The following is a 22,683-nucleotide window of genomic DNA, read 5'->3' as shown; positions in this document are numbered from 1 at the left end:
ATTTTCATACACGCCATAAAATTAGGTTCTACTAAAAATCTGTTAATATTTAATAAATCAAATAATCAATTATTTAACTGTTATAATTCCAAAAAAAATAGTAAAGACTTAAGTTTCTGAATAATATGATTTTAAAAAATAATAATGTTAAAATAAAAACAAATTTAATCTGTTAAAAAGGTATCCGAGGAAGAGAGTGAAATTGTGAAAGTCACACTCACGCGTATGATTATATGTTTTTGTGAGGGTGCTGTCAGCCCTCGGGTGAACTGGTGTTTTTCCTAAATTTAGACTATAATATATATATATATATTAGTGAATATGTAAATTATAGGGACCCAAATGTTATTGCTCCAAAGGAGAATCTCTGTCCATGAAACAAACCGCAAACCGGTTGGCGGTTTAATTTAAGCCGAAAAGTTTGGTTTTGTTTCGTGTAAGTTTCGGTCTCAGCAGTGTAGACAGTATAAAGTCGAACAACACTTTACTCTCTGAAAACAGAGAGAGTATTTTGATTTGATTTTCGGGCATGGCTGAAAGCGAGAGCTTCGAAGCTCGTAAACGACATGAAAACCCTCAAAACGACGAGTTTGAAGAAGAAGAGGAAGAGGAGGATGAGGAAATATTAGACGACGAAGAAGAAGATGAGGGAGCGAGTCAACTCACTGAGCCACACCAACTGCAACTCACCGAGAATAATAAACACCATAAAGGTAGTTTCTTTCTTTCTTTCGCTTTTTTTATTTTTCATTTTTATTTTAGTTTTGAGAGTGATACGGATGATCCGGCAGGTTTACAAGTGAATTCTGGAGTGGAATCCAATGAAGGAACTAAACTGAAGGTGGGAAACTGAAGCTGAGTTGTTTATTTTTGAGTTAACTGCTTAAATAGTGATTTGCTCAGTTGAATAGATAGTTTAGTCGGTGCTTGTGGGATTCTTTGTAGCTTATACTGCGTTGAGAAATGGTTTCAACTTATTAGTTTCATGTTTTTCCAAGAAACGGAAGAATAAAGATTTAAACTTGAAGTGGAGTAAGTACTGGCTGCGGAATTTAATGTTTATTTAGTGCTCGTTTGAGGTTGGGGTTTAGGGTTTAACTAAACCTCAGATTAGGCTTATGGAAACCATATTTAGGGTTTAACTACTCTCATACCTTGATAGTTTTCTCTTTTTGTTGGCTACACGTTTCTCCTGTTTAATCATGTTAGAGTATGTGCCTGGTTACTCTATGTACAGGGTTCTTCTGTCTTGTGCTTTTGTTTTTTTTTGTTTTTGGCATTGATGTTTGTATGTGCTTTCATATTCTTTTGAATTCAGCACATTTTATTACTCTATTGGTACTATGTATTTTGGAAGTGAGAAAAGAAAATGGGCATATGCTAACTAACTAATGCTTTTTTCGGAGAAACCTATTTTTAAATGCGTGTGAGGCGTGCACCTCTCATCCTATTCTGAGCGAGCTGAATGTTATTATAAATGTTGGCTCTAAGTCATAACTGCATAAGCCATGCCATGGATTGGTCATGAGGCACACTCATCATCCTCCACATGCCATGTTTAGCATTGATTTAGATGCATCTTCAATAATTTAGGTAAAGTATATATAAATGGAAACTCCAACTATGTTTACAAGCCAATCCGGTGGCTTGTGCATTGATTTTTTTCCCGATCTTATTATTCTTTTCATCAGTTATTTCCTGTTTCATCCTTATTAGGAGCAGGTTGAGGTGTCTCAACATGAAGGTTCGGGAAGTATAGCGGTCCAGGCTGCTGAATCTCAGACACAATATCAACTTCAGCCATCCATATGCCCAACATCCTTATCTGAGCTATCACCTACTTCTGTTACAGAACCTATATCATCTGCTCCAAGTCCAACTTTAACAGGACAAAACCTGTCACTTGTAAAGGTTGATACTGCATCTGTGCCAGAAGCAAACTTGCAAAACTCTTCTGAGCTGAAAAATGTATCTGTTGTTCATATTGTGAAGACACCTGTTTCTGATGGTTACAATTGGCGGAAATATGGTCAAAAACAAGTTAAGAGTCCTAAAGGTTCTCGAAGCTACTACAAGTGCACATATTCTGATTGTTGTGCTAAAAAGATTGAATGTTCTGATCACTCAGGTCATGTTATAGAGATTGTTAATAAAGGCATGCACAGTCATGATCCACCTAGAAAGAATAACTGTGTGAGGGAAAGTAGGCTCATATCATCTGTTGGACCTGTTATAGGGAATAACATTACAGAACAGTCCCTCAGGATGCTTAACGATTCAGTTCCATCAACATCTTCAAAAGATTCTGTACGAGACTCAAATTTAGTTCCTGAAAGAAAACGGCCAAACTTAAGTAGCTTTGCTGGGGATGGCGAAGTCTCGGTTAAGGAGGAGCATCCGAGTGAACCAGAGCCAAAGCGAAGGCAAGTTTCCTCTGGAATTAGTTTTTGTTACTGTTTTAATATGGACTGGGAAGATGATATCTGTGATAATCTGGTTTTGATGGTTCTTCATTTGTTTCATTGAACAGAGTGAAGAAAGACAACCTAGCAAATTCAAGCCCTCTCTTAAAACCAGGCAAAAAACCTAAATTTGTCGTGCATGCAGCAGGTGATGTGGGGATTTCAGGTGATGGATACAGATGGCGCAAGTATGGACAGAAAATGGTGAAGGGAAATCCGAATCCAAGGTGCATGGTTATTCCTTCATTTCCCTTTGTTGCTTTTCTAGTTTTGGTGTTTCTTAGTCTATTAAATCGTTATGCTACTCTGTAGTCAATGTTTATTTAGCTGCCGTCTTATTTTTTTCCTTAAGTTGATTCTTAAAATAACTTTGATTATAGTAATTGGTATCTTAGAATGAAAAATGTCAGTCAAAACATGAGAGAAGGAAAAATCTCATGCAGTGCTCTTTTGGGAGTTCTGACTATTTCAGATGCGACACCTAGGTTCATGGATCTTGCTAAGGACTTTTAATTCTCTTAATGGCAGTGCTATGTGTCATTTTATTTTGAAAGGCAGGCCTCCTACTCTACCACACTCGGTTTTCAACATTCTTGTGGATTATGGCCAATACTGGATTTATAGGACAATGAGAAGAAGCGTCCTTGTAATAGAATTCAACAAATGTAGAAAATTTCTGAAATCTAATAATTGAGATATTTTTGAAAAAGTTGTCGTGCATATAGTATGACATTTTGGAGAAAGTCATTATGCACCTAGTAATGCCTTTTATTGACATCATGTTGTGATCTTCCTTAAAATCTTAAAAGTTTTCTGGCAGATAAAATCTTAAAATTTTCCTGGCAAGGTGTAATCCCAGCAACCTTGCTAGTACATATGTTATGCCTTTTTGCCCTCCTAGTTCCTAATCGCTTCCTCCTGTAATAAAATCTAGCGGCAAAAGATGTGAAAACAGTTGGAACCACAAGTTATCATTAGAAACTATGGGGATCATGGATGTAAATCATGTTAAGATTTGCCTTTTGCTTAAAAGTTATGACAACCTTGGACCATTTTATGAATTTTCTCCAAAAAGATACCCAGCTGCATTTGCTTTACTGCTTTGGGTTCACATGCACCTGTCAAACAAAAGATACGGTGGAGCTAGGACAGTTATTGTATTCGGTCTACCCAATGCTAGATGCAGAGGCACATAATAGATCGATACGAACATCATGAGCTGTCCCGCAATAAAACCAGTTGTTGCTGATACCTACCTGCCTAATATTAATTAACATGGTTGCCTTGGGTGAATGGCTGTGAGCCTCACCATTTTTTTCTTTCTTGTAATTCAAGTTGTCATTTTCTATTTAAATGGATACTGTCCTTAATTTTCCTCTGATATATTGCTTCAATAAAATTTTTAGGAACTATTATAGATGCACTTCTGCTGGATGCCCTGTCCGTAAGCACATTGAGACAGCTGTAGATAACACAAGTGCTGTCATTATAACCTACAAAGGAGTACATGACCATGACATGCCCGTGCCTAAGAAGCGACACGGCCCTCCAAGCGCTCCTCTAGTGGCTGCTGCTGCTCCTGCTTCCATGAACAATTTGCAATTGAAGAAAACGGATGCAGTCCAAAACCAAACGACTTCAACCCAGTGGTCAGTCAGAACAGAAGGTGAATTGGCTGGTGCGGCCATGGATCTTGGAGGTGAGAAGGCAATGGAATCAGCTCGAACTCTTCTGAGCATCGGGTTTGAAATAAAGCCTTGCTGAATGTTCCTTACCAATTTTAGGTATCATAGGAAGATTATTAGTGAGCTTTTTTATGCATGAAAATCGTAAAATTCTTTCAGGCTTGAGTTTCATTTCTCTGTTTGTATCTTTTTTTGTGTTTATTACCAATGTAGTCTTTTGGTGATCCATGTATAGTCGGTATTGTACTTTGACTTAGTGATAGTACTGGAAACAATGTAGACTGCACCTTTAATTGGGTATTGTTCTTTAGGCAAGGAGCAATTTTACAATGATAGTTCTTATGATCCAGGATTTGGGATTCGAATTTGTGAAGCTTTTTTCCGTTGTAAATCTCTCCGATTTTTTACTAGATAGCTTGAAATGCAAGTTTTAAATTGACTTTACCGTAAGCTTTCAGCAGGGTGCGAAAGTACATTTCTGGTTCATTGAGCTCCATTTCTTTAGTGCTTTTAAGATCTGGTACTGATAGGAATAACTTTGCCCATCTAGTGAAGTGCGGTTGATTTGTCAATTCAAGAAATTGAATTTGAGAATCTAATGCTTCAACGATTCAGTAAACTTGGCAAAATTCTGTTCTTGCATCTCCAGAACAACACTATTAAAATTTGCTTGTAGAGTTTGGAGTCTGCTAAGGCAAAGCTTTCTAAGACGGTAATCCGCTAGCAGCGCACAATATTCCATGATCCATCTATTGTTCTTATCTTGGTGAGATTGGACAAGAGAGAAAGCATAGGTTAACAATATCTTGCGAAAGCGTCAAGGGGTCCCAACATTAGAATTAGAATATTAGTTTATTAGATGGGAGTTTTGGGCCCGACAGTATAACAAAAAAAGTCTCGACATTTGCAGTCCTTCCCCGTTCTTTGGTAACACAGAAACATAGTGCCCCTAATCCATCATTGTCAACTATTTAAAGCAAAATGGACTGGATCAGTAGTTCTAGCCGTCCAGAGAGGTCATGTTTCTGATGGCGACAAAAGGAATAGCAAAACTTTTGTTAATCTGTTTTTGTTGTTAAGAGTTTGGTTTTGAAACGATAAATCTAATTGCTAATTTTCTCAACTGTACAAAAAATTGTACATCAATTTGGCAGGCCATTTCTGACGGGCCTCATTTTCATCACAATCACCAGTTAATGTAATTCACATTTAGTAAACTACAATCTACAAATTCATGATGCAGAGGAATTCATGAAATTTTTATACACAAATCCACCTTCATTACTACCCAAAAGTAAAGAGTTGCAGTGAACTTCAGTCAATAATGACTGACACAGGATCTCCATCTTGCCACAAAACAGGTCTTTTGTGGTTCATTCTGAAGACAAACTTAATGCATCAATAGCCATGGATAATTGGGAAATAGTACCATCTGTCTTCTTGTTCTCATCATTATCAGGGATGCCATTTTCTTCTTTCACTTCAGCCGCATTTATACATTCCTGGAATCTGAAGCAACTGGTGAGATGGTCGTTCGTCACTCCTGCCACCTGCATGAATGAATATATGATGGTTGGGCCCACACTCCGGAATCCCCTTCTCACAAGATCTTTGCTGATTACATCAGCTTTGGGGGTTTTCACTGGAACTTGACGAGGGTATCGGAATCTGCTTACTATAGGCTTGTGGCTCACAAAGCTCCAAATGTAATTGTTGAACGACCCAAACTCATCTATGACCTGGCATCACCAAACCTGCTAAAAGTTAGTTGCAAACATAATCATAGCAACCATGGATTGTGCAATTATGGCACTTACTTCAGTAACAAAGGTTAGTGGCTAATGACTGGAAAGCCATCAAGTCAGATGAATGACCTGGGACTTACCAAGCAAGCAAGCTGGCATCTTGGAAGCGACGGAATAATTAGGTCGCATGAGTAATTCTTGAAATAAGACAAACAACTCAACATCAAACCGTATGAATGGAAGTATTATGCTTTGTCCTATAAGAGTCGTACTAATTGTTGAGGATCAGAACCACCGTTCAACTACTTGTCACCTAACAGGGTAACCTACCTGATCAAATGATCATAAAACCAACCATTTTATTTCATTTAATTACTTGTATATAACAAAGCAAAAACATTTTACATGATCCCCAAAGAAAGTAAGGGAAAACGACAAAAGGGAATATTGGACCAAGCAAAGGTTTTCTGCATCAGGAGATCAATGGATTAAATACTCCTACTTCAAGAAATGGAAAATTATGCTCAGAGATACCATCTGTAAGATGTATTTAACCTTTTAACTTTTACAAGACAGTAACTCTAAAGTAATCAATTCATGTTGCGCACACCACCGCCCCCCGCCCCCCCAATGCATGCCACCCCATCCAAAATATCTTGTTCCCTTATCCCCTACAATCTAATAAAATTACTGATCATAGTATATTTGCACATTTAACTTCTCAGTAGTGAAAGTAAAAATCTACCTTGGAAATTTGCCGTGCATTCTCAATAATAGCACGCAGCTTAAGTTCAGATAATAGAGAGCTTGCAGCACTTCCAGCCGCTAGTAACTTTTTCTCATTCAACTTTGAGACAGCAATGGGGTCAAAGCCCACAAAAACTTCCCTGCATTAGAGCAATTGTGAAAAGATAGAAAACAAGAAATCCATAAGATTGATACAAGCAAAGGTTAAGAGGCCGAATATAATAGCATATACTTCAGCAATGAGTATGTTAATAAACAAAAAAACAAAAGGAATGGGATTTTCATACGACGAATACCTAAAAATGTGTCTTTTGCTCAGGATGGCAGGCCACGTCAGTTCAGATAAAGCACCCGAAAGTACAAGAAGCTCAAACAATTTCCTGTATGCAGAGAAGCATTTAGATCAAAGTCATTGTTAAAAGGAAGCGGGACACTTGTTGAGTGGTAACAAAAATAGTGATTGCATACTTGTCATCATGGACTGGAACTCCCCATTCTTCATCATGGAAAGCAGCATAACATGGATCTGATTTTAGCAAATAAAATCAGTCAGCATTTAGCACTTAATAAAGGCATATGAGCAAATGTCATAATGGGCCCTTATGAAAAGCGTGAACCAGTAATGTCTGTGTGACTATATAATGCATGACCTACAAGGAAGATGTTATGCTAAGTAGCCAGAAACAAAGCAAAGATATTAAATAGCACATGTGATAAGGTTTGTCCCAAATAGTAATATTATTTTGGTGTTTTACATTGATGGGATTTAAAAAGCCCGGAAACAAATGTCCTAGTGAGCCTTATGAAGAATATATTGTCACAACCAACTTCACCATAATAAAACCAAAACAAACTACTCTAAAATCAAAGAAGCAAGAACGAACCAGTATTTGGCGTCACCCATGCACACCTTTTCTTGGTCTGTGAACCATCAGGTGGAGGAGAATCCAACCCGCCATCAGAAACAACACTCCTAGGCTTCGAAGGAAATGGCTTCCTCCTAATCCCTACACTATTTGAGCGTGTCAACCTCCCAATAGATGCTCGACTATGAAATGAATCCGTAGAGGCATCAGATGAACATGAAGCATTCAGTGATAAATTAGACTGCAATAACTGCTCATGACGGCGAAGAATTGAAGGAACACTAAGGGAATGTGATTTAGGAGACAACTTAGAGGCAGGAGGAGTAGCAGCTTTAGACGAAGGTGAGAGGGTTTTCTTCTCCTCTGCTGCATTAACCTCTACAGGTGATTTTTCAATCTTTCTTGATGGCTTCGAGGCAGGTTTCCATGCACTCAACGATCCCGTTTTGTTCCCAGCAGGTCCTAGGACCGGCCTGGTCTCTGATTCTGCCACATTCATTGATCTCACCCTCGTGGCACCCGACATTTCGCAATAACTTTAATCAAATAAAAAGTTCAAAAGATCTCAGTTATGTTGGCCTCAAAATCTCACAAAACTTTCCAGTTTTCTCCAATCGATACTCAAAATTACACAACCAACAGGTAAATTCAGCTGATGGGCCACTCAAATTACCAAAGTTGCACAACAAATCACCAATACCATCCAAAACCCACTAACAGAATTCAATAAAACCCTCATTTTATCATTAACAAAGCCAATTATCCACATCGAGTGAACGACATTCCACAACGCAGATCTCACCTATTCACCTTCAAACTAACTCAAATTTACGCTTCTACAACTACCACGATTCTCCAAACCCATCTCTGAAAAGCCCCTAAAACCCTCATTTCTCTCATTATCAAACTTCAATCAGCTCAAAAACCCTAAAAAAAAAAAAATCAAAATCAGTACACCTTGTGAACAATGCTAGCGTCCGCATTCACCCCAAAAAATTTTAAAAAAAAAAACTGCTAAATTTTTAATTTTCTTTAAAAATTTGAGTTCTAATACTATATTCAAAGAAGCACATTCAAAATGAGCCTCGGCAAAGGATTCCATTTTGCATCCTTAAAAGCGGGAGAGAAATTGTGAAAGTTTGTACCTCAAAAGAAAAGTGCGGGGTTTTTGAAACTGTGTCGTTTCGGGGACTTCCACATGGGGAGGATTCAAAAAATCTGACACAATCATTTATATATCCTAAAAAGCTTTTTATCTTGTTTGATTGTTCCCCGAGAAAATCAAAGGAAAATTAAAAATGGGTTGATCGGAGAATGAGGAGAGAATGTTGGGCTTCCTTCGATCTATCAAAGATTTGAGTAGAATGAGGAGAGAATGTTGGGCTTCCTTCGATCTATCAAAGATTTGAGTTTTCTCTCTCAAGAAATCTTTTAGAGAGCGGAAGGAGTGAAGAGCAAATGAGCGACAGAGAGAGAAAAGTTAAAGATTGGGATTTCACTTTCTTTATTGTTCTCTGACTGACGGACCCCGTTTCCAGCCACTACCTCACCGGCTGTGCCGGTTACCTCCTCGGGTCAAAAATAATTTTGTGAAATAAGTCATTTAGTCAGGTTAACTTTATCATATCATTTAGTTTTAGGATAAATTTTATTTTTGAAGCAAAACCTCAACGAAGGCAAGAAAACTTTTTAAATTAAATAAAAACACATCTAATTAAAGGATACGATCAACCTTATCCCTTAATAAAAAACCTATTACAAAAGCAAATTAGAAAAGACAATAAATGTCATTAAAAATAAATAAAATCTAATTCAACCTTCATTCTACTTCAAAATTAATATTGGTGGAATATAATGATGAAAGTCTTTTATAAAAATAAGAGATATAATCTCTTATCTTTCTTAAGATTTGAACTTAAACAACCATTTAAATTAAATCACACATAAATCACTTTTGAACTTAGATAATCAGTTGAATTAAATCATACCTAAATCACTTATTTCGACATCTAAATTTTAGCGTGGTGGATTGAGGGCATGAGGTGGAGTATCTAAGATTCAAATAGTTTTCCTTTCCACAAATGTAGATGAATTAAATATAGTAAATTTTTAAGACTTCAGTTCAGTGCTGGGTTAATCTTTGTACTAAAGTCTGCATTTTTTTTTTCTTTTTCAAAAGTACATTTTGTTTACAAAAATAGGTTATATATGTTGTGAAACACGATCCAGGGCACATTTCTAGCAGATCACGTTCCGTGGGAACTTCGACCTCACCGCATTCCTTTCCTTCGTGTAACGTGGGACAAGCAACAAAGACCGATCTTACTCAATCGAAAAGAGTCAAGCGCCCGGGGTGTCCACAAGTAAAGGGGTCCGATCGCTGCCCACACAGACAACCAACATGTTGAAGAGGCATGGCACCGAGGCGTTAAGTCAAACAAAAGGTCAAAGCACGTCTCAAACTGCCAAGGAGGAAACGTTCATTGGTTCGAAGATTTCATGAGACAGCTTTTTCGCACTACCAGGCACCAGCCCATGAATATATTATAGTCTGTAAATGCCCATATCAATTTACTTCGAATAATTTCATTCTCCTAACTCAGTTTAGGACATTCATTCAAGTTCGTAACTTGTTTCTGCATTTATCATTTGTAGATGATACTTTGGAATTTAAGAATCTGCTCCAGTGAAACGAGAAGAAAATCGACTCCCACAATATACCCAGAACCTCCAACTCAAATTGAATATGAACATGACAATTAAACCCTCGACCTTCTTTCCACTATGAGACGAAGAGATCAGATTCGATCAACTAAATCAAAGCACAGTAGTAGTAGAATAAAAAAGTTTGGAAAGAAAGAAAAGTAGGCAAGGCCGCAAGGCAAAGGCACAGCATAAATTAACAAAAGCACAAGAAAGAAGGTTCGCGGAATGGCCCAAGCAAAGACGGTCGTTCCTCAAATGAAAAAGGTAAAGGGTCTGCACCAATAGCTGGCATCCACCTATTGGTCCAAAGGCATAGAATAGAGCATTGAAAAATAAAATAGGTTTAGCCACTATAAATCACAAATGGTACTGGGGTATAGTTCCAAGATTTTCAATACTGTCTATAATTAAAACTAAATTCCCCAGCAAAAACTTAAAATTTATACTATTTCAAATAACTGTTCCCCAAAAAGGCCAACAATCAAATCACAGACACGGAGGATGAAATTTTTTTTTTTTTTTTTTTGAGGAAAAAACTCAGCTTCTATAGATTAAACTTCGACAGTAACAACAAGATTTGGACTGGAAAATCATTTGTCCAAATTTCAGGGTTTTCAAAATCTAAGGCCACCTTAGCTAATGAATGAGCCATTACATTGCAGTTCCTAGGAACGTGTTGGATAGAGAAATAATTCTGATTCTGTAACTTTGCCTGGATTTGACACGGAGGATGAAATTTAAGGCAACATCGACAGCAAAAAAAAAATATATATGTATATATATAAGACAACGTGTAGAGAAGTCAATCATCATAAATTCATGTGTTAAGCAAATTCTTACTGCGCGTATATTAAGAGAAAAGAGCAGACAGCAAAGAGAAGGGGGAAAACCAAGTAGCAAAAGTAGTAGAGTCATCAGGACTAAGTGGAAATTAAAATCACAGAATCAGAACAGAAGCTCATCGAGCATTGGGTGCAATCTTCATGCTACCCACACATCCAGTATATTTCTGAAAAAGAAGGCAGACGCGACACTATATTGTTTTCCAGAATTGGTAAAAAGACAGTTGAGACTTAGAGAGCAAATCGAGTCTATCCAAACACCTAATCATAACTGGTAAAAAGACAGTTGAGACTTAGAGAGCCAATGGAGTCAATCCAAACGCTATATTGTTTCACAGAATCAGAACAGAAGCTCATCAAGCATTGGGTGCAATCTTCATGTTACTCAAATATCCAGTATATTTCTGAAAAAGAAGGCGGACATGACACTATATTGTTTTACAGAATTGGTAGAAAGACAGTTGAGACTTAGAGAGCCAATTGAGTCTATCCAAACACCTAATCATAACTGCCAAAGAACACTGTAAGCATGCAAGTCCAGCTTTGTTGCGCGAGTTACTGTCTTTATCCGATTCAATAAGCTAGAAGCAACCACAATCATATCTTCCAAGCTACTCATGGATGAATGACGACCTACAACATTCGGAAATGACACCTACAAGTGTGCAAAACAAGCCAAATATCAGCAAGTATTGAGAGCAGTCACGATGCGACCAACATTTGATAAAATTGGTAAAGGACGATATTCTCATCCGAAGCATTTTTATTAACTGGGGTTTAACAGTTGAATAAAATGGATAGATAAACCCAAAGAGAAGAGGAAAAAAAATGAAACACATACCCCAATAAACCCCTGCCCTGCCATGGTCGTGGTGTCACTGCTAAATTGATGAGTCCACCTTGCCTCATAATTACCACAGGTACTGCATTTCCCTGATTTTTCCGACCTTCAGCCGCAAGCCTTTCTAGCAAGTTATCACCTGCTTCCACAGTCCCAAATTTCAAGACCTGATCTCCAAGCTGTAAACCATCTTCTGCTGCTGGAGATGCATCAGTAATCTCATCAATTACTGCAAAAGGTCTTCTTATGATCACATCAACATCCATGGCAGCAGGAGAATTTCTCGGGACAGCATTATTAAAGGATGCAGATTGAACAGTGCTGAGAATTGATGGGTTTTGATTATTTGACCCGCCATCATCACCTGCAAGATAAGGCAAAAATATGAAATCATTTTGCTGTGTTCAAAATGACTTTCTTTATGTGAATCCCAATACAAGCTAGAGTTCTTGACAGCTCAAAACAAATAAGAAGGAAGAATCAATTTTAGCAATAAATAGTATATCAATCACTAATAGTATATAGTACAATAGTAATGGGAGACAACTATACAAGTTGCCTAGCAGAAATGACTCTGAAAATCCGAATATCGTCTGCCATATAACAACTATGTGTGCCAAAAAAAAAAAAGCATGCTTTGTCATCATTCCCGACACAAGGTACATAAAGGAAACAGCCATATGAAACATAAACACAAAAGATACACACTTATATTCTGCATTGAAATGAAGACCGAGCTAGATAAATATTTAAATTATCCATATCTAAAGTAAGGCAATGCAAAACATATTTGTTTCAATCTTTCAGAAATGAACAAAACTGAACAAGGTTGTAAAAATGTTGTACCCACAAGCCCAACAAAGGAGATGTGAAACATGAAACTTGAAAAAATGAGATTAGGTTTCCCAAGTAGAGATCAAAAGAGGGACAAAAGGCGAAGAGCCTTCATTTTTTTTTCATCCTTAGAACTAAATAACATGTATTTTATAGAGGGATCAATCAGCCCGCTGAATGTACATAAACAAGAAGGGACACCTTCCCAGCCAGAAGGGTACAGTGCAAGTTTTTTTTTTTAAATTTCTAAAAAAGAACTACATTGTTTTGTATCAAGTGGTATGACCATCATAGGGAATGAACAACAGAAAAGAAACTCAACAAAGTGTCCAAGAGTTAAAATAAATTAACTAAACAAAAGAGAGACTTTAATAGAGATACACAGTTGAATATATCTAATTACAGCCTCAAACCTGAATCCTTGGCAGATGTTGGAACTGGAACGAGCCTTGCAGAATGCAAAAGCTGTATATTTTCATTTATTTTCTCTGTAATCTCCTTATGATCATTCCGCAGCTCTACATTCAAAATAAACAAATAAATAAAAATATGTGGGTATTGACTGAATGAAAAACACAGTGATTAAATTTTATTAGTTTGTGCTTACAAAAAATTTTTGTGCCTCCTTAAATCGACCGCTACATAAAATCATAAAATGTTCACAATATAAAAACTTATAAAAAAAATATATAGGTACCGGCAAGACGACGCCGTTCTGATCGCACAAGATGAATATCAATATCCGTGCGAGGAAAACCCTATAAAGGGAGCAACTTTCGTCACCGAATACTAATAGTGATTAACAGTATAATAATTGAGTAAGTGAGTACCTCAGAGTCAACGAGATTGCCGGAGAGACCAGGGCCGTTGGATTGGCAGAGGCGGTCGATGATGGCGTTCATATCGGCTTCCAAGGCGCTTCGCTTCTCCATTAAACTCATAATCTCTGCTTTCAAATTTGTTCCCACCATTTTTGCTTTCAATGATTAAAAAAAAAAAAATTCCGCCTTGTCAGACTGAGAATTCAAAGCTTCAATGTCTTGAGTTGAGAGGGAAGAAAATAGACTCTTCGAACTTTGATCTGGATTTGGATAGATAGGTAAATTGAGTAGGGGTATACATGAAACATCATTTAGGTCCCTAGTAAAATTCATAATACTTCTCAATTAGTGAATTACATTTTACATTTGTCTACAATAGGTCCCTGGCCCGCTAAAGTGGGGCCCAGTTATGTTACAACAATAGTACGGTACCACTGTTGATTTCAGCCATTAAATCTTACTAATACTACTATATAACTATAAATCCAATGACTGATTGCAACTGTGGTACCATACCATTATTGCAATATAGTTTTGCCCGCTAAAATGACCTTGAAATTACAATAAACTTTTTTTTTTCTAGGCACCACTCGTACACTCAGGGCTCATTTGGTATATCGGATTAGATTGGACGGAATCAAATCAAATTAGATTAGATAACGTTGGATTATATATAATATTATATTACGTTTGGTACAATGTTGAATTGGACTATAAATAATCATATCTCATGTTTAGTATGTCAAAGGATTGATTAATAACTAATAATATGTCTTATATATTAATTTATCAAAATTATCTTAAATTTATTTTAAAAAGACATGGAATATAATCTAACCGAAATCAATAATTATTGGTAAATTTGTTAAAAGATACAAAATCTTCCCTTAATTTTTTTTTTGTATTTAACATGTTATAGTTTTTTAACTTATAAGTTACTAAATAATATAATTATAAACATAATAAGAATATTATCAACAAATATAATAAGAATATCAATCCATAAATGAAAAAAAAATTACATAACAATGTCACGAGCTGTATATATGAAAATATTACATATCATTAACATCGAAAGAGTGTTCTGGCATATATACTATCATTGGATGATGACATACCCAACAAAAAAAATCATTTTGTTGGATAAAATTTTCGGCTTTTTTTTTGTTATCCTATGACTAAGTGTTATCTTATCACACGCCCCCTTGTGATAAAATTTTGACACTGTATTGAATTAAATGGTGGGGTCCAATATTTTTATCCCACAATTATTTTTTGATAACAAACACTGCATTAGGGTTATTTTATCTTAAAATTATCCAATCCCATCATTTTATCCTTGAACCAAACACACCCTCAAGGTTTGAGGCACCTAGAGTGTATGAGTTTGAGTCCTACAATGGTTGAGACTCAATTTTAATTGTTTCTTTATAATTAGAGATAAAATAAATATTCTTTTGATGTTATGCGAGTGTAGAAATTGTCTTCTCTTAATTACGGGTGGACTAGATATTCTCAGTACTATATGATGATAGATATTTAGATTGTGAAATAATATAATTACTTTAAGGATAGTTTCGATAGATTTTTTATTATAAGTATCAATAGAATTTTGATTATACTATATTAATATATTAAAAGAAAAAAAAAATTATATTTTTCTCGCTCAATCACGCAATATGTGAATGTACACGTACATAGTCAACCATTTGATCAATCATCTGCCAAAGTTAAAATATCATCAATTCTATGTATCTGGTGATGTTGATGCTACTCGATCATCGAACTCAAAAGTTGAATCCAATGTCTTGGGAACGCCGGGTTTCGCAAAATGCAATTAAGGGAGGCTTAAATTATACGCAAAACAATCCCTCGTACATCTTCAATCCGGTTGTTCTACGGGGGACTGAAGATAATAATGCTTAAATTATTCCGGTTACTTCATTTTCAGATGAAAATCAAAAGACGGGTATTTTCGTTGTTGACTTCTTGTTGTAGTTTTCAAGAAGCGTCGCCTCCTAATAAAGCAACTACTACGAGTATCAGTTAATTAATATATGGCAAATTAGGTTTACAAATAGACAACCTCCACTCTACTTGTCCAACAAGTTTCAATCTATAAACCCATGCATGGTTTCCTATGAATAAAAAAATCAAAGCAAGATATTAAATAAATTGTAAAAAAAAAAAAACTTATTCACACCCTAATTACATAAGCGAGTTTTTGCATAAATCACTAAATATGAGGTACCAACCAACTCAATTAAAGAATTGTTGGTTTGTTAATTATTATTTTTTTCATAACAGTTATATTATGTAAAATGTGACCAGAGAAGTCTATTGATAATTTGAATCGGAATCTATTAACAAATATTACATCATTTGTTGGCTTTCCATTGTTATTAATTATTATAACTTGAAATAGGATAATTCTTATTTAGTCAGGTAGGACCTTATTAATTGGATTGAGCGCACGGAAAAGGCCAACCGCTAATTAATGGCATAAAGAATCCTAGGAAGACCAACCATAGAAGAAGATAATCACAAGTCACACCAACTACTACATAAAGAAATAAATCAAATCAAATACATAATGAAATACAAAAATGAATTTTTATCAATAATAAAAGTCAAGAGTGTATAATGAAAACTATATGTTATGCTGATATAACTAGATCTTTAAAATTATGTAGTGTTTACTTTAAATAGGGAATCCTAAGTAGTGGGAATATTGGGATTTAGAGTGTGAGTAGGTTATTTACTTAAATTAGAATGAGAGTGTAGAATAAAATTTGGAATCTCATTTATATGTTTACTTTGTCTTGTATAGGGAGTTAATTATTTTAAATTATAATTTTATCCTTTATTCAAGGATTGTAGTTTTTAACTACAAAGTGAATAAAAAATATATTTGTAAAATAAAATATTTATTTTATTATTAATTTTTATTATATAAATTTATTATTATTCTTAATTATGCAAATCACAAATTTTCATTAATTTTAATTTTAATTATGTAAATTAAAAATTATTGATAAGAGCAACACATTAAACAATATTACTAATAATATCATACAAAATTAATATTTTATTAGAATAAACTATTTATTATTATTAATTATTAACATTAAATAAATATAATACTATTAAAATTAAATAATATATATTAATATTATTAATTCTTTGTGAACATAGTAATATTATTTTTAAACAATTTTAACTTAGATTAAATAGATTATTATTTTTAACTAAATATAATAATATTATTTAGATAATATTATTATTTTTAAGTAATTGTAAAATTAATTTATTTTAATAAATATAATTATATTATATTTAGTAAAGAAAGAATAAAAAAGGAAGATGCGGGGTGGACTTCTCTTGTGGGGGTAGAAATTTCACTCCACACTCAAAAAACGAGTGGAGGCTACAGAGCAAGATTCCTACTTTCCTCCTTAAATATGTAAGTACACACAACATTAGTTTCTTCCGTATGTATATATGTATACGTGTGTGTGTGTGTGCGCGTGTGTAGCTCATGTTGCTACCTAATGCGACAACTAACTGATTTAGATATATGTAACTGTCGTGGAAGAGGGGATTTGATTATTGGAGACGTTTAAATAGGATATATAAGGGATCGATTATTTTAATTATAACTCAATTACGCATACTTCACAAGTCAAGTGGATGCATATCACATAATTGATGACGATGCGTATAATAAAATAACTATCCCTAACTGAGAAATTGTAGAAGTTAAAGGGTCCAAATGATATTTCGGCAATAGCGGAGAATCGGGTGCAACCGGTACGCGAACGCAGCATCACAATGCGTGCTCGTTAATGTTAGACAATAAACAGAGGAAGAGATAATGATATGCTATGCTCACTTGTACACTAGTAAGTATATCCATCTATAAATACAGAGGCTCACACTCACACTGACAGATATGTCCGCCATTGTCGTATCTTTGACGACTTGCCTCTCTTGGTCTTCTTCACCATCATCGTCTTCTTTGTTATTCTCGAAATTAGGATTAGGATCTGCAGCTGCTTTTAGACGTTATTGTGCGCCGTCACCACCACCACCCTTGTTGTTTTGTAGAGGAAAGCTCAGGATGGCTCACTCTATTGCTCGTGCCACTCTTGGCCTCACTAAGCCTGCTCAAATCGACCCTCTCAAGGTCCCCTCTTTTCTCTCTCTCTTCCTCTTGTTCTTTTACGTGATAGTTAATGTTAGTGGCTTTGTGATTAGATCTGTTTTTAATTTATGCCTCAAAATTGTTGTTCATAGGTTTTTTCCTTTTTAACAAATATTTCTATGATTTGATTGGTCGAGTTTATATCTATATATTTATAAAAAGATAATAATGATCTAGCGGGTGCTACATGGTACTGTCTGGTTGCTCACTTGAGATTGATTTGAAATACTGATTATGTTCTGTTGACAACGTTTTGGAAGATCTCTTTTGCCGCAAAAGAGGTTGATGTGGTGGAATGGAAAGGTGATATACTTGCAGTGGGTGTCACAGAGAAAGACATGGGCAAGGATGATAATTCAAAATTCCAGAACTCAATTTTGAAAAAGCTAGATGCCCAATTGGGCGGTCTTTTATCTGAAGCTTCTTCTGAGGAGGATTTCACTGGAAAAGCTGGCCAGTCAACTGTTATTAGACTCCCTGGCATTGGCTCCAAAAGGGTAGGCTTGATTGGTCTAGGCCAGTCAGCTTCAAGGGCCGGGGACTTTCGCAGTCTTGGAGAGTCTGTTGCTGCGGCTGCAAAGGCTGCTCAAGCCAGCAACGTTGCTGTTGTGCTTGCCTCTTCTGACGGTCTCTCAGATGAATCAAAGCTTACTGCTGCTTCGGCAGTGGCATCTGGTACTTATTTTAGGAGTTTCCTGACTTTTTAACTTACATATGCAGTATAATTGCATAAAGAAGTGGAATTGATTTTTGGTGGAATGATTTAAATTTTGATAGGAACTGTTTTGGGGACATTTGAAGATAATCGGTATAGGTCTGAGTCAAAGAAACCTGTATCACTCAAGTCTGTGGACATTATTGGACTTGGAACAGGACCTGAATTAGAAAAGAAGCTGAAGTACGCTGAACATGTTTCTTCAGCTGTGATTTTTGGCAGGGAGCTTGTGAATTCCCCTGCCAATGTGCTTACCCCTGGTTCGTATGTGCTATATTTTTTCTTTTTCATGATAAATTTAATCTTGTTTCTTGCAGTTAATCTGTGCTGTGGTCAGTTATAAATGTGTTGTCCTTGTGATTGATCAAGTAGTTTGACTGGCTTATCTTGTTTTTGTCAATTGGCATTTTGATGGCCGATAGTTTTTTTTTTTGTTTCAAACAGTTGGAGATAATTCTTTGAATTAATTTGTATGGATTGAATTCTATGCTACAGCGGTACTGGCGGAGGAGGCTTCAAAGGTTGCTTCCATGTACAGTGATGTCCTCTCTGCCACTATTTTGGACATTGAGAAATGTAAAGAGTTGAAAATGGGGTCCTATTTGGGTGTTGCTGCAGCTTCTGCGAATCTTCCTCATTTCATCCATTTGTGCTACAAACCTCCAGGTGGATCTGCTAAAATCAAGTTGGCGTTGGTTGGAAAGGGATTGACTTTTGACAGGTAATTATTATGTATGTAGTTTAATACAATGACTACCTGAAAGATAAGAGAAAATGAGATTGGGTAGGGAGTGGGGAAGGAGAATTAGATGTCAGTTCCTTTGAATATTTCAACATCCGACACTGCTATGAATATAATAATGTATTTCTTGAAAGCAAATCATACTATTGTTTCTCTCACTATGTCCCTGCCACTGATGTCCACTGCTGTTGCTTTTTCCATTATCTTGGTCAATATGGAGAGTTACAATTGGTATCCACCTTCAGTTTTATCAGCACTCTCTATATTTAGGTCCTTATATATCTATTTTTTGTGTTATTAGTGGTGGCTACAACATCAAGACTGGGCCTGGCTGTTTAATTGAGAACATGAAATATGACATGGGAGGTGCAGCTGCCGTTCTAGGTGCAGCAAAAGCCATTGGTCAAATAAAACCTCCTGGAGTAGAGGTAAGTTGATCATGTTCTTGGTCCCTTTTTTTTCCTGTGTCCTTTATGCTATCTTCAAGTGACAAAATACAATATGGTAAGCCTTTCTGACTCTGTGAATGTTGTTGCACATGCAGGTTCATTTCATTGTTGCAGCTTGTGAGAACATGATAAGTGGGACAGGTATGAGGCCTGGAGATATTATTACAGCTGCAAATGGAAAGACAATTGAGGTACATCTCTGTCATACGAGTGCACAGTCCTAAGGTTGAGAGCAAGCTCTTACAACTATAATATATAAATCCGTAGGATTTAATTTTTACAGTATAAGATTGGGTCACATATCTGTTTTTTGACCATGCTGAATAGCTATGATTTGTTAGTAAATTCAAACAGATTGGACTATTCAGTACTCTGTTGCTGTTTATCAAATTACCATCAAGAAAATAAGCAGTTCATTATCATTCAAACCACATCATGGTTGTGCTTGATACACTGTACATTAATGAGAAACAAAGTTCTAGTAAATTTCTTATTTTTATGTTCTTGTTGAAACCTTTATACAAGTATTGACCAACTTCATCATGGTGGTGAACCAAATATGTTTTGTTATCTTTATTGCAGGTCAATAATACTGATGCTGAAGGCAGACTTACACTTGCAGATGCTTTAATTTATGCTTGTAATCAGGGCGTAGACAAGGTAATGCAAATTCACACAATTGTGATAATAAATTCTGTCCTTTAGGTCCCGAATACCACGAACCTTTTCCAGCTGCTAAACTATTTCATACAAATGCCCCTCTAATTAGAAGAAATGTGAAATATATTTTGCCTCCTTGCTTTCGGTGGTAATGTACTGATCAGATATCTGCCGATTGTGCTTATATTATGGGTGCTAATTGCATCCAAATCATCTGAAAAACTGTCATATTCTCATATGGGATTGTTAGAACATGTTTGCATGATATAAACATGATTTTGTTTCATATTTCACTTTAAGACTCTGGTAAAGACTTGTTTGTTAAAGGATGTGGTCTTACTGCATACTCGTTGGACATGCTTTTATTTGTTTTTCGTGAGATTGTTGGTTACCACATTGAATGTTTAAGAGCAAAAGTGGTTAGTTTCTGGAAAAATATATAATTCATATTGAAATTGAGCATAAAATTTCGACTTCAATCATGTACAAAAGCACGTCCAACTTAGTTTTCTTTTCTTTTTATTTTTTTTAATTTTTGGTGCTTAAATTAGCATCTTGAAGCTATAGTTGCATTATATGTTACTGAGCTTCTAAAATTTACTATAAATATCTGAGTTCACGCTCTTCCAAGATTTTTTGTTGTTATTTTTAAATAAGAAATTCCATTGCGTTGTTTTTTTTTTTTCATTCCAACAGTTTGAATTTCTAATAGCATGTTTACTTGTTCTGCAGGTCATTGATCTGGCCACACTAACAGGAGCCTGTGTAGTTGCTCTTGGACCCTCAGTTGCAGGTTTACAAATGTCCTTCATTTTCGTTTTATTTATTTATTTCTTGAATGAGTGTATCTTCTGAAATCAAGTCCCTACAATTTCTTTCCCTCCTTTTGGCACGGCATATAAATTAGCTTTGATAGTATAGGACCTTGCTTTTCTATTTTCTTTCTGGGGTGGACTCCCCTGGGGAAAGAGATGGTGGGTTACATTTTCATTCTCAAATCCCATTTAAATTGCCGGTCTTGCTATTTGAATCTTCAATTGTCCTCTGAAATTTATGTGAACTTTCTCCTTGTAAGGTGCCTTTACACCAAGTGATGACCTGGCAAATGAGGTTATGGCAGCTTCACAAGTCAGTGGAGAGAAAATTTGGAGGATGCCATTGGAGGAAAGTTATTGGGAGATGATGAAATCTGGAGTGGCTGACATGGTTAACACTGGTGGTCGGCAAGGTGGTGCTATCACTGCAGCTCTGTTCTTGAAACAGGTAATGCAATCAAGCAAATCTACAGTCTCTCTTATAGCAATTCTTCCAACATAACACTTGTGCATACTTGCTTTCTCCTCTGACCTTAGTAAACAAACTTTAACAGATCATTTTCCTTTTCTGTTTTCACAATTCTGGTTGGTTTCATTTTGAGAACCCTACACACAGTAGGACAAAGGACATCCTCTTAATGGCTTCTTACGCTTTGTCTCGCTTTCAAAAAACAGAGTCCTTTGAATTCAGAAGCATGCTGCACACATCTGAAATTTGAACTTTGCTTTTGCAGTATGTTGATGAGAAGGTTCAGTGGATGCATATTGACATTGCTGGTCCTGTCTGGAGCGAGAAGATGCGCTCTGCTACAGGATTTGGTATTTCAACGATGGTGGAGTGGGTTCTGAAGAACTCATGTTAGATACAAGCTTAAACGTACACTCGAATGGATCCATATACATATCAACAAAGTTTGAAAAGTGGGATGAAAGGAGAAATGCTAAGGAGGAATCTTTCGGGAGTTTTCGGGTTAGGGCTAGGTGTTATTTACGAATAAAATATGTTGAGTGATGAGCTTATGCACAGTTTCGTTATAAGCTTTGTCTCAAATGATCGGATTTTCTGCTGAAAGTTTTTTATCTCCTTTATTTTTCTTGATCAGATTATGCGTTTGATGTCAGTAATTTTGAAGTGTCGCGTAGTCTATGCTATGTCTCATCGAGTTTTTCGTTACACGGTCAATTTTTTTTTTTTTTTTTATAATACATATTTTACCAGTTTGGCTACTCTGCAGTGATTATCCAATAACATGTTTCAATTGTTGATTCGAATGATGATTAAGAGCATCACCAAAAGAATATTTAAATAAAATTTTATTATTTATTTAAAGAGTTAAACTAACATTTAGGTAGTGTTTACTTTTTGGATTGGATTGGGAATCTTGAGGACTGGAAATTCTAGGATTGGGAGTGTGGAGTGGGAGTGAGAGTAGGTTGTTTACTTACACTGGAATGGAAGCATGGAATGGAGATCAGAATTTAATTTATGTGTTTACTTTGTCTTAGATTGGGAGTAAATAATTTTAAATTATAATTTTATTTTTATTTA

At 35.7% G+C, this 22,683-nt stretch overlaps 4 protein-coding genes across 7 annotated transcripts; 2 read left to right on the top strand and 2 right to left on the bottom strand.

Annotated features, from left to right (window-relative positions):
• Window positions 1-390: 390 nt before the first annotated feature.
• LOC18054064 (probable WRKY transcription factor 32) lies at window positions 391-4,492 on the top strand. 3 transcript variants are annotated; one of them, XM_024178573.1, is made up of 5 exons: window positions 391-713; window positions 792-841; window positions 1,717-2,423; window positions 2,531-2,689; window positions 3,881-4,492. In XM_024178573.1, the coding sequence occupies exons 1-5, from the start codon at window positions 530-532 to the stop codon at window positions 4,224-4,226; spliced, it is 1,446 nt and encodes a 481-aa protein (XP_024034341.1). In that variant the 5' UTR covers window positions 391-529; the 3' UTR covers window positions 4,227-4,492. The 3 variants fall into 3 exon arrangements, with proteins under 3 accessions (XP_024034341.1, XP_006453623.1, XP_006453624.1); XM_006453560.2 differs by having other exon boundaries at window positions 392-713; window positions 1,723-2,423; window positions 3,869-4,492; XM_006453561.2 differs by having other exon boundaries at window positions 392-713; window positions 3,869-4,492.
• Window positions 4,493-5,274: 782 nt separating this feature from the next.
• On the bottom strand, window positions 5,275-9,015 carry LOC18054063. Of its 2 annotated transcripts, XM_024178270.1 has the most exons (7): window positions 8,651-9,015; window positions 7,524-8,432; window positions 7,108-7,165; window positions 6,936-7,019; window positions 6,638-6,779; window positions 6,033-6,089; window positions 5,275-5,886 (listed from the first exon to the last, which is right to left on the bottom strand). In XM_024178270.1, the coding sequence occupies exons 2-7, from the start codon at window positions 8,029-8,031 to the stop codon at window positions 5,521-5,523; spliced, it is 1,215 nt and encodes a 404-aa protein (XP_024034038.1). In that variant the 5' UTR covers window positions 8,032-8,432; window positions 8,651-9,015; the 3' UTR covers window positions 5,275-5,520. The 2 variants fall into 2 exon arrangements, with proteins under 2 accessions (XP_024034038.1, XP_006453622.1); XM_006453559.2 differs by lacking the exon at window positions 6,033-6,089 and having other exon boundaries at window positions 5,286-5,886; window positions 8,651-9,014.
• Window positions 9,016-11,228: 2,213 nt separating this feature from the next.
• Window positions 11,229-13,852, bottom strand: LOC18054062 (26S proteasome non-ATPase regulatory subunit 9). The gene is made up of 5 exons (XM_006453553.2): window positions 13,559-13,852; window positions 13,426-13,486; window positions 13,142-13,246; window positions 11,895-12,258; window positions 11,229-11,708 (listed from the first exon to the last, which is right to left on the bottom strand). Exons 1-5 carry the CDS (start codon window positions 13,697-13,699, stop codon window positions 11,687-11,689), a joined length of 693 nt encoding a protein of 230 aa, XP_006453616.1. The 5' UTR covers window positions 13,700-13,852; the 3' UTR covers window positions 11,229-11,686.
• Window positions 13,853-17,501: 3,649 nt separating this feature from the next.
• LOC18053830 (leucine aminopeptidase 1) lies at window positions 17,502-22,298 on the top strand. Its single transcript, XM_006453551.2, has 10 exons — window positions 17,502-17,735; window positions 18,014-18,428; window positions 18,531-18,728; window positions 18,964-19,189; window positions 19,512-19,638; window positions 19,755-19,850; window positions 20,242-20,319; window positions 21,052-21,112; window positions 21,395-21,582; window positions 21,869-22,298. The coding sequence occupies exons 1-10, from the start codon at window positions 17,502-17,504 to the stop codon at window positions 21,995-21,997; spliced, it is 1,752 nt and encodes a 583-aa protein (XP_006453614.1). The 3' UTR covers window positions 21,998-22,298.
• The last annotated feature ends 385 nt before the right edge of the window (window positions 22,299-22,683 follow it).

Source organism: Citrus clementina, unplaced genomic scaffold, assembly GCF_000493195.1.
Source record: "Citrus clementina cultivar Clemenules unplaced genomic scaffold, Citrus_clementina_v1.0 scaffold_1, whole genome shotgun sequence".
Lineage (NCBI taxonomy): Eukaryota > Viridiplantae > Streptophyta > Magnoliopsida > Sapindales > Rutaceae > Citrus > Citrus x clementina.
The sequence above is the reverse complement of the archived record's forward strand: the minus strand, read 5'-3'. Positions and strand labels throughout refer to the sequence as shown.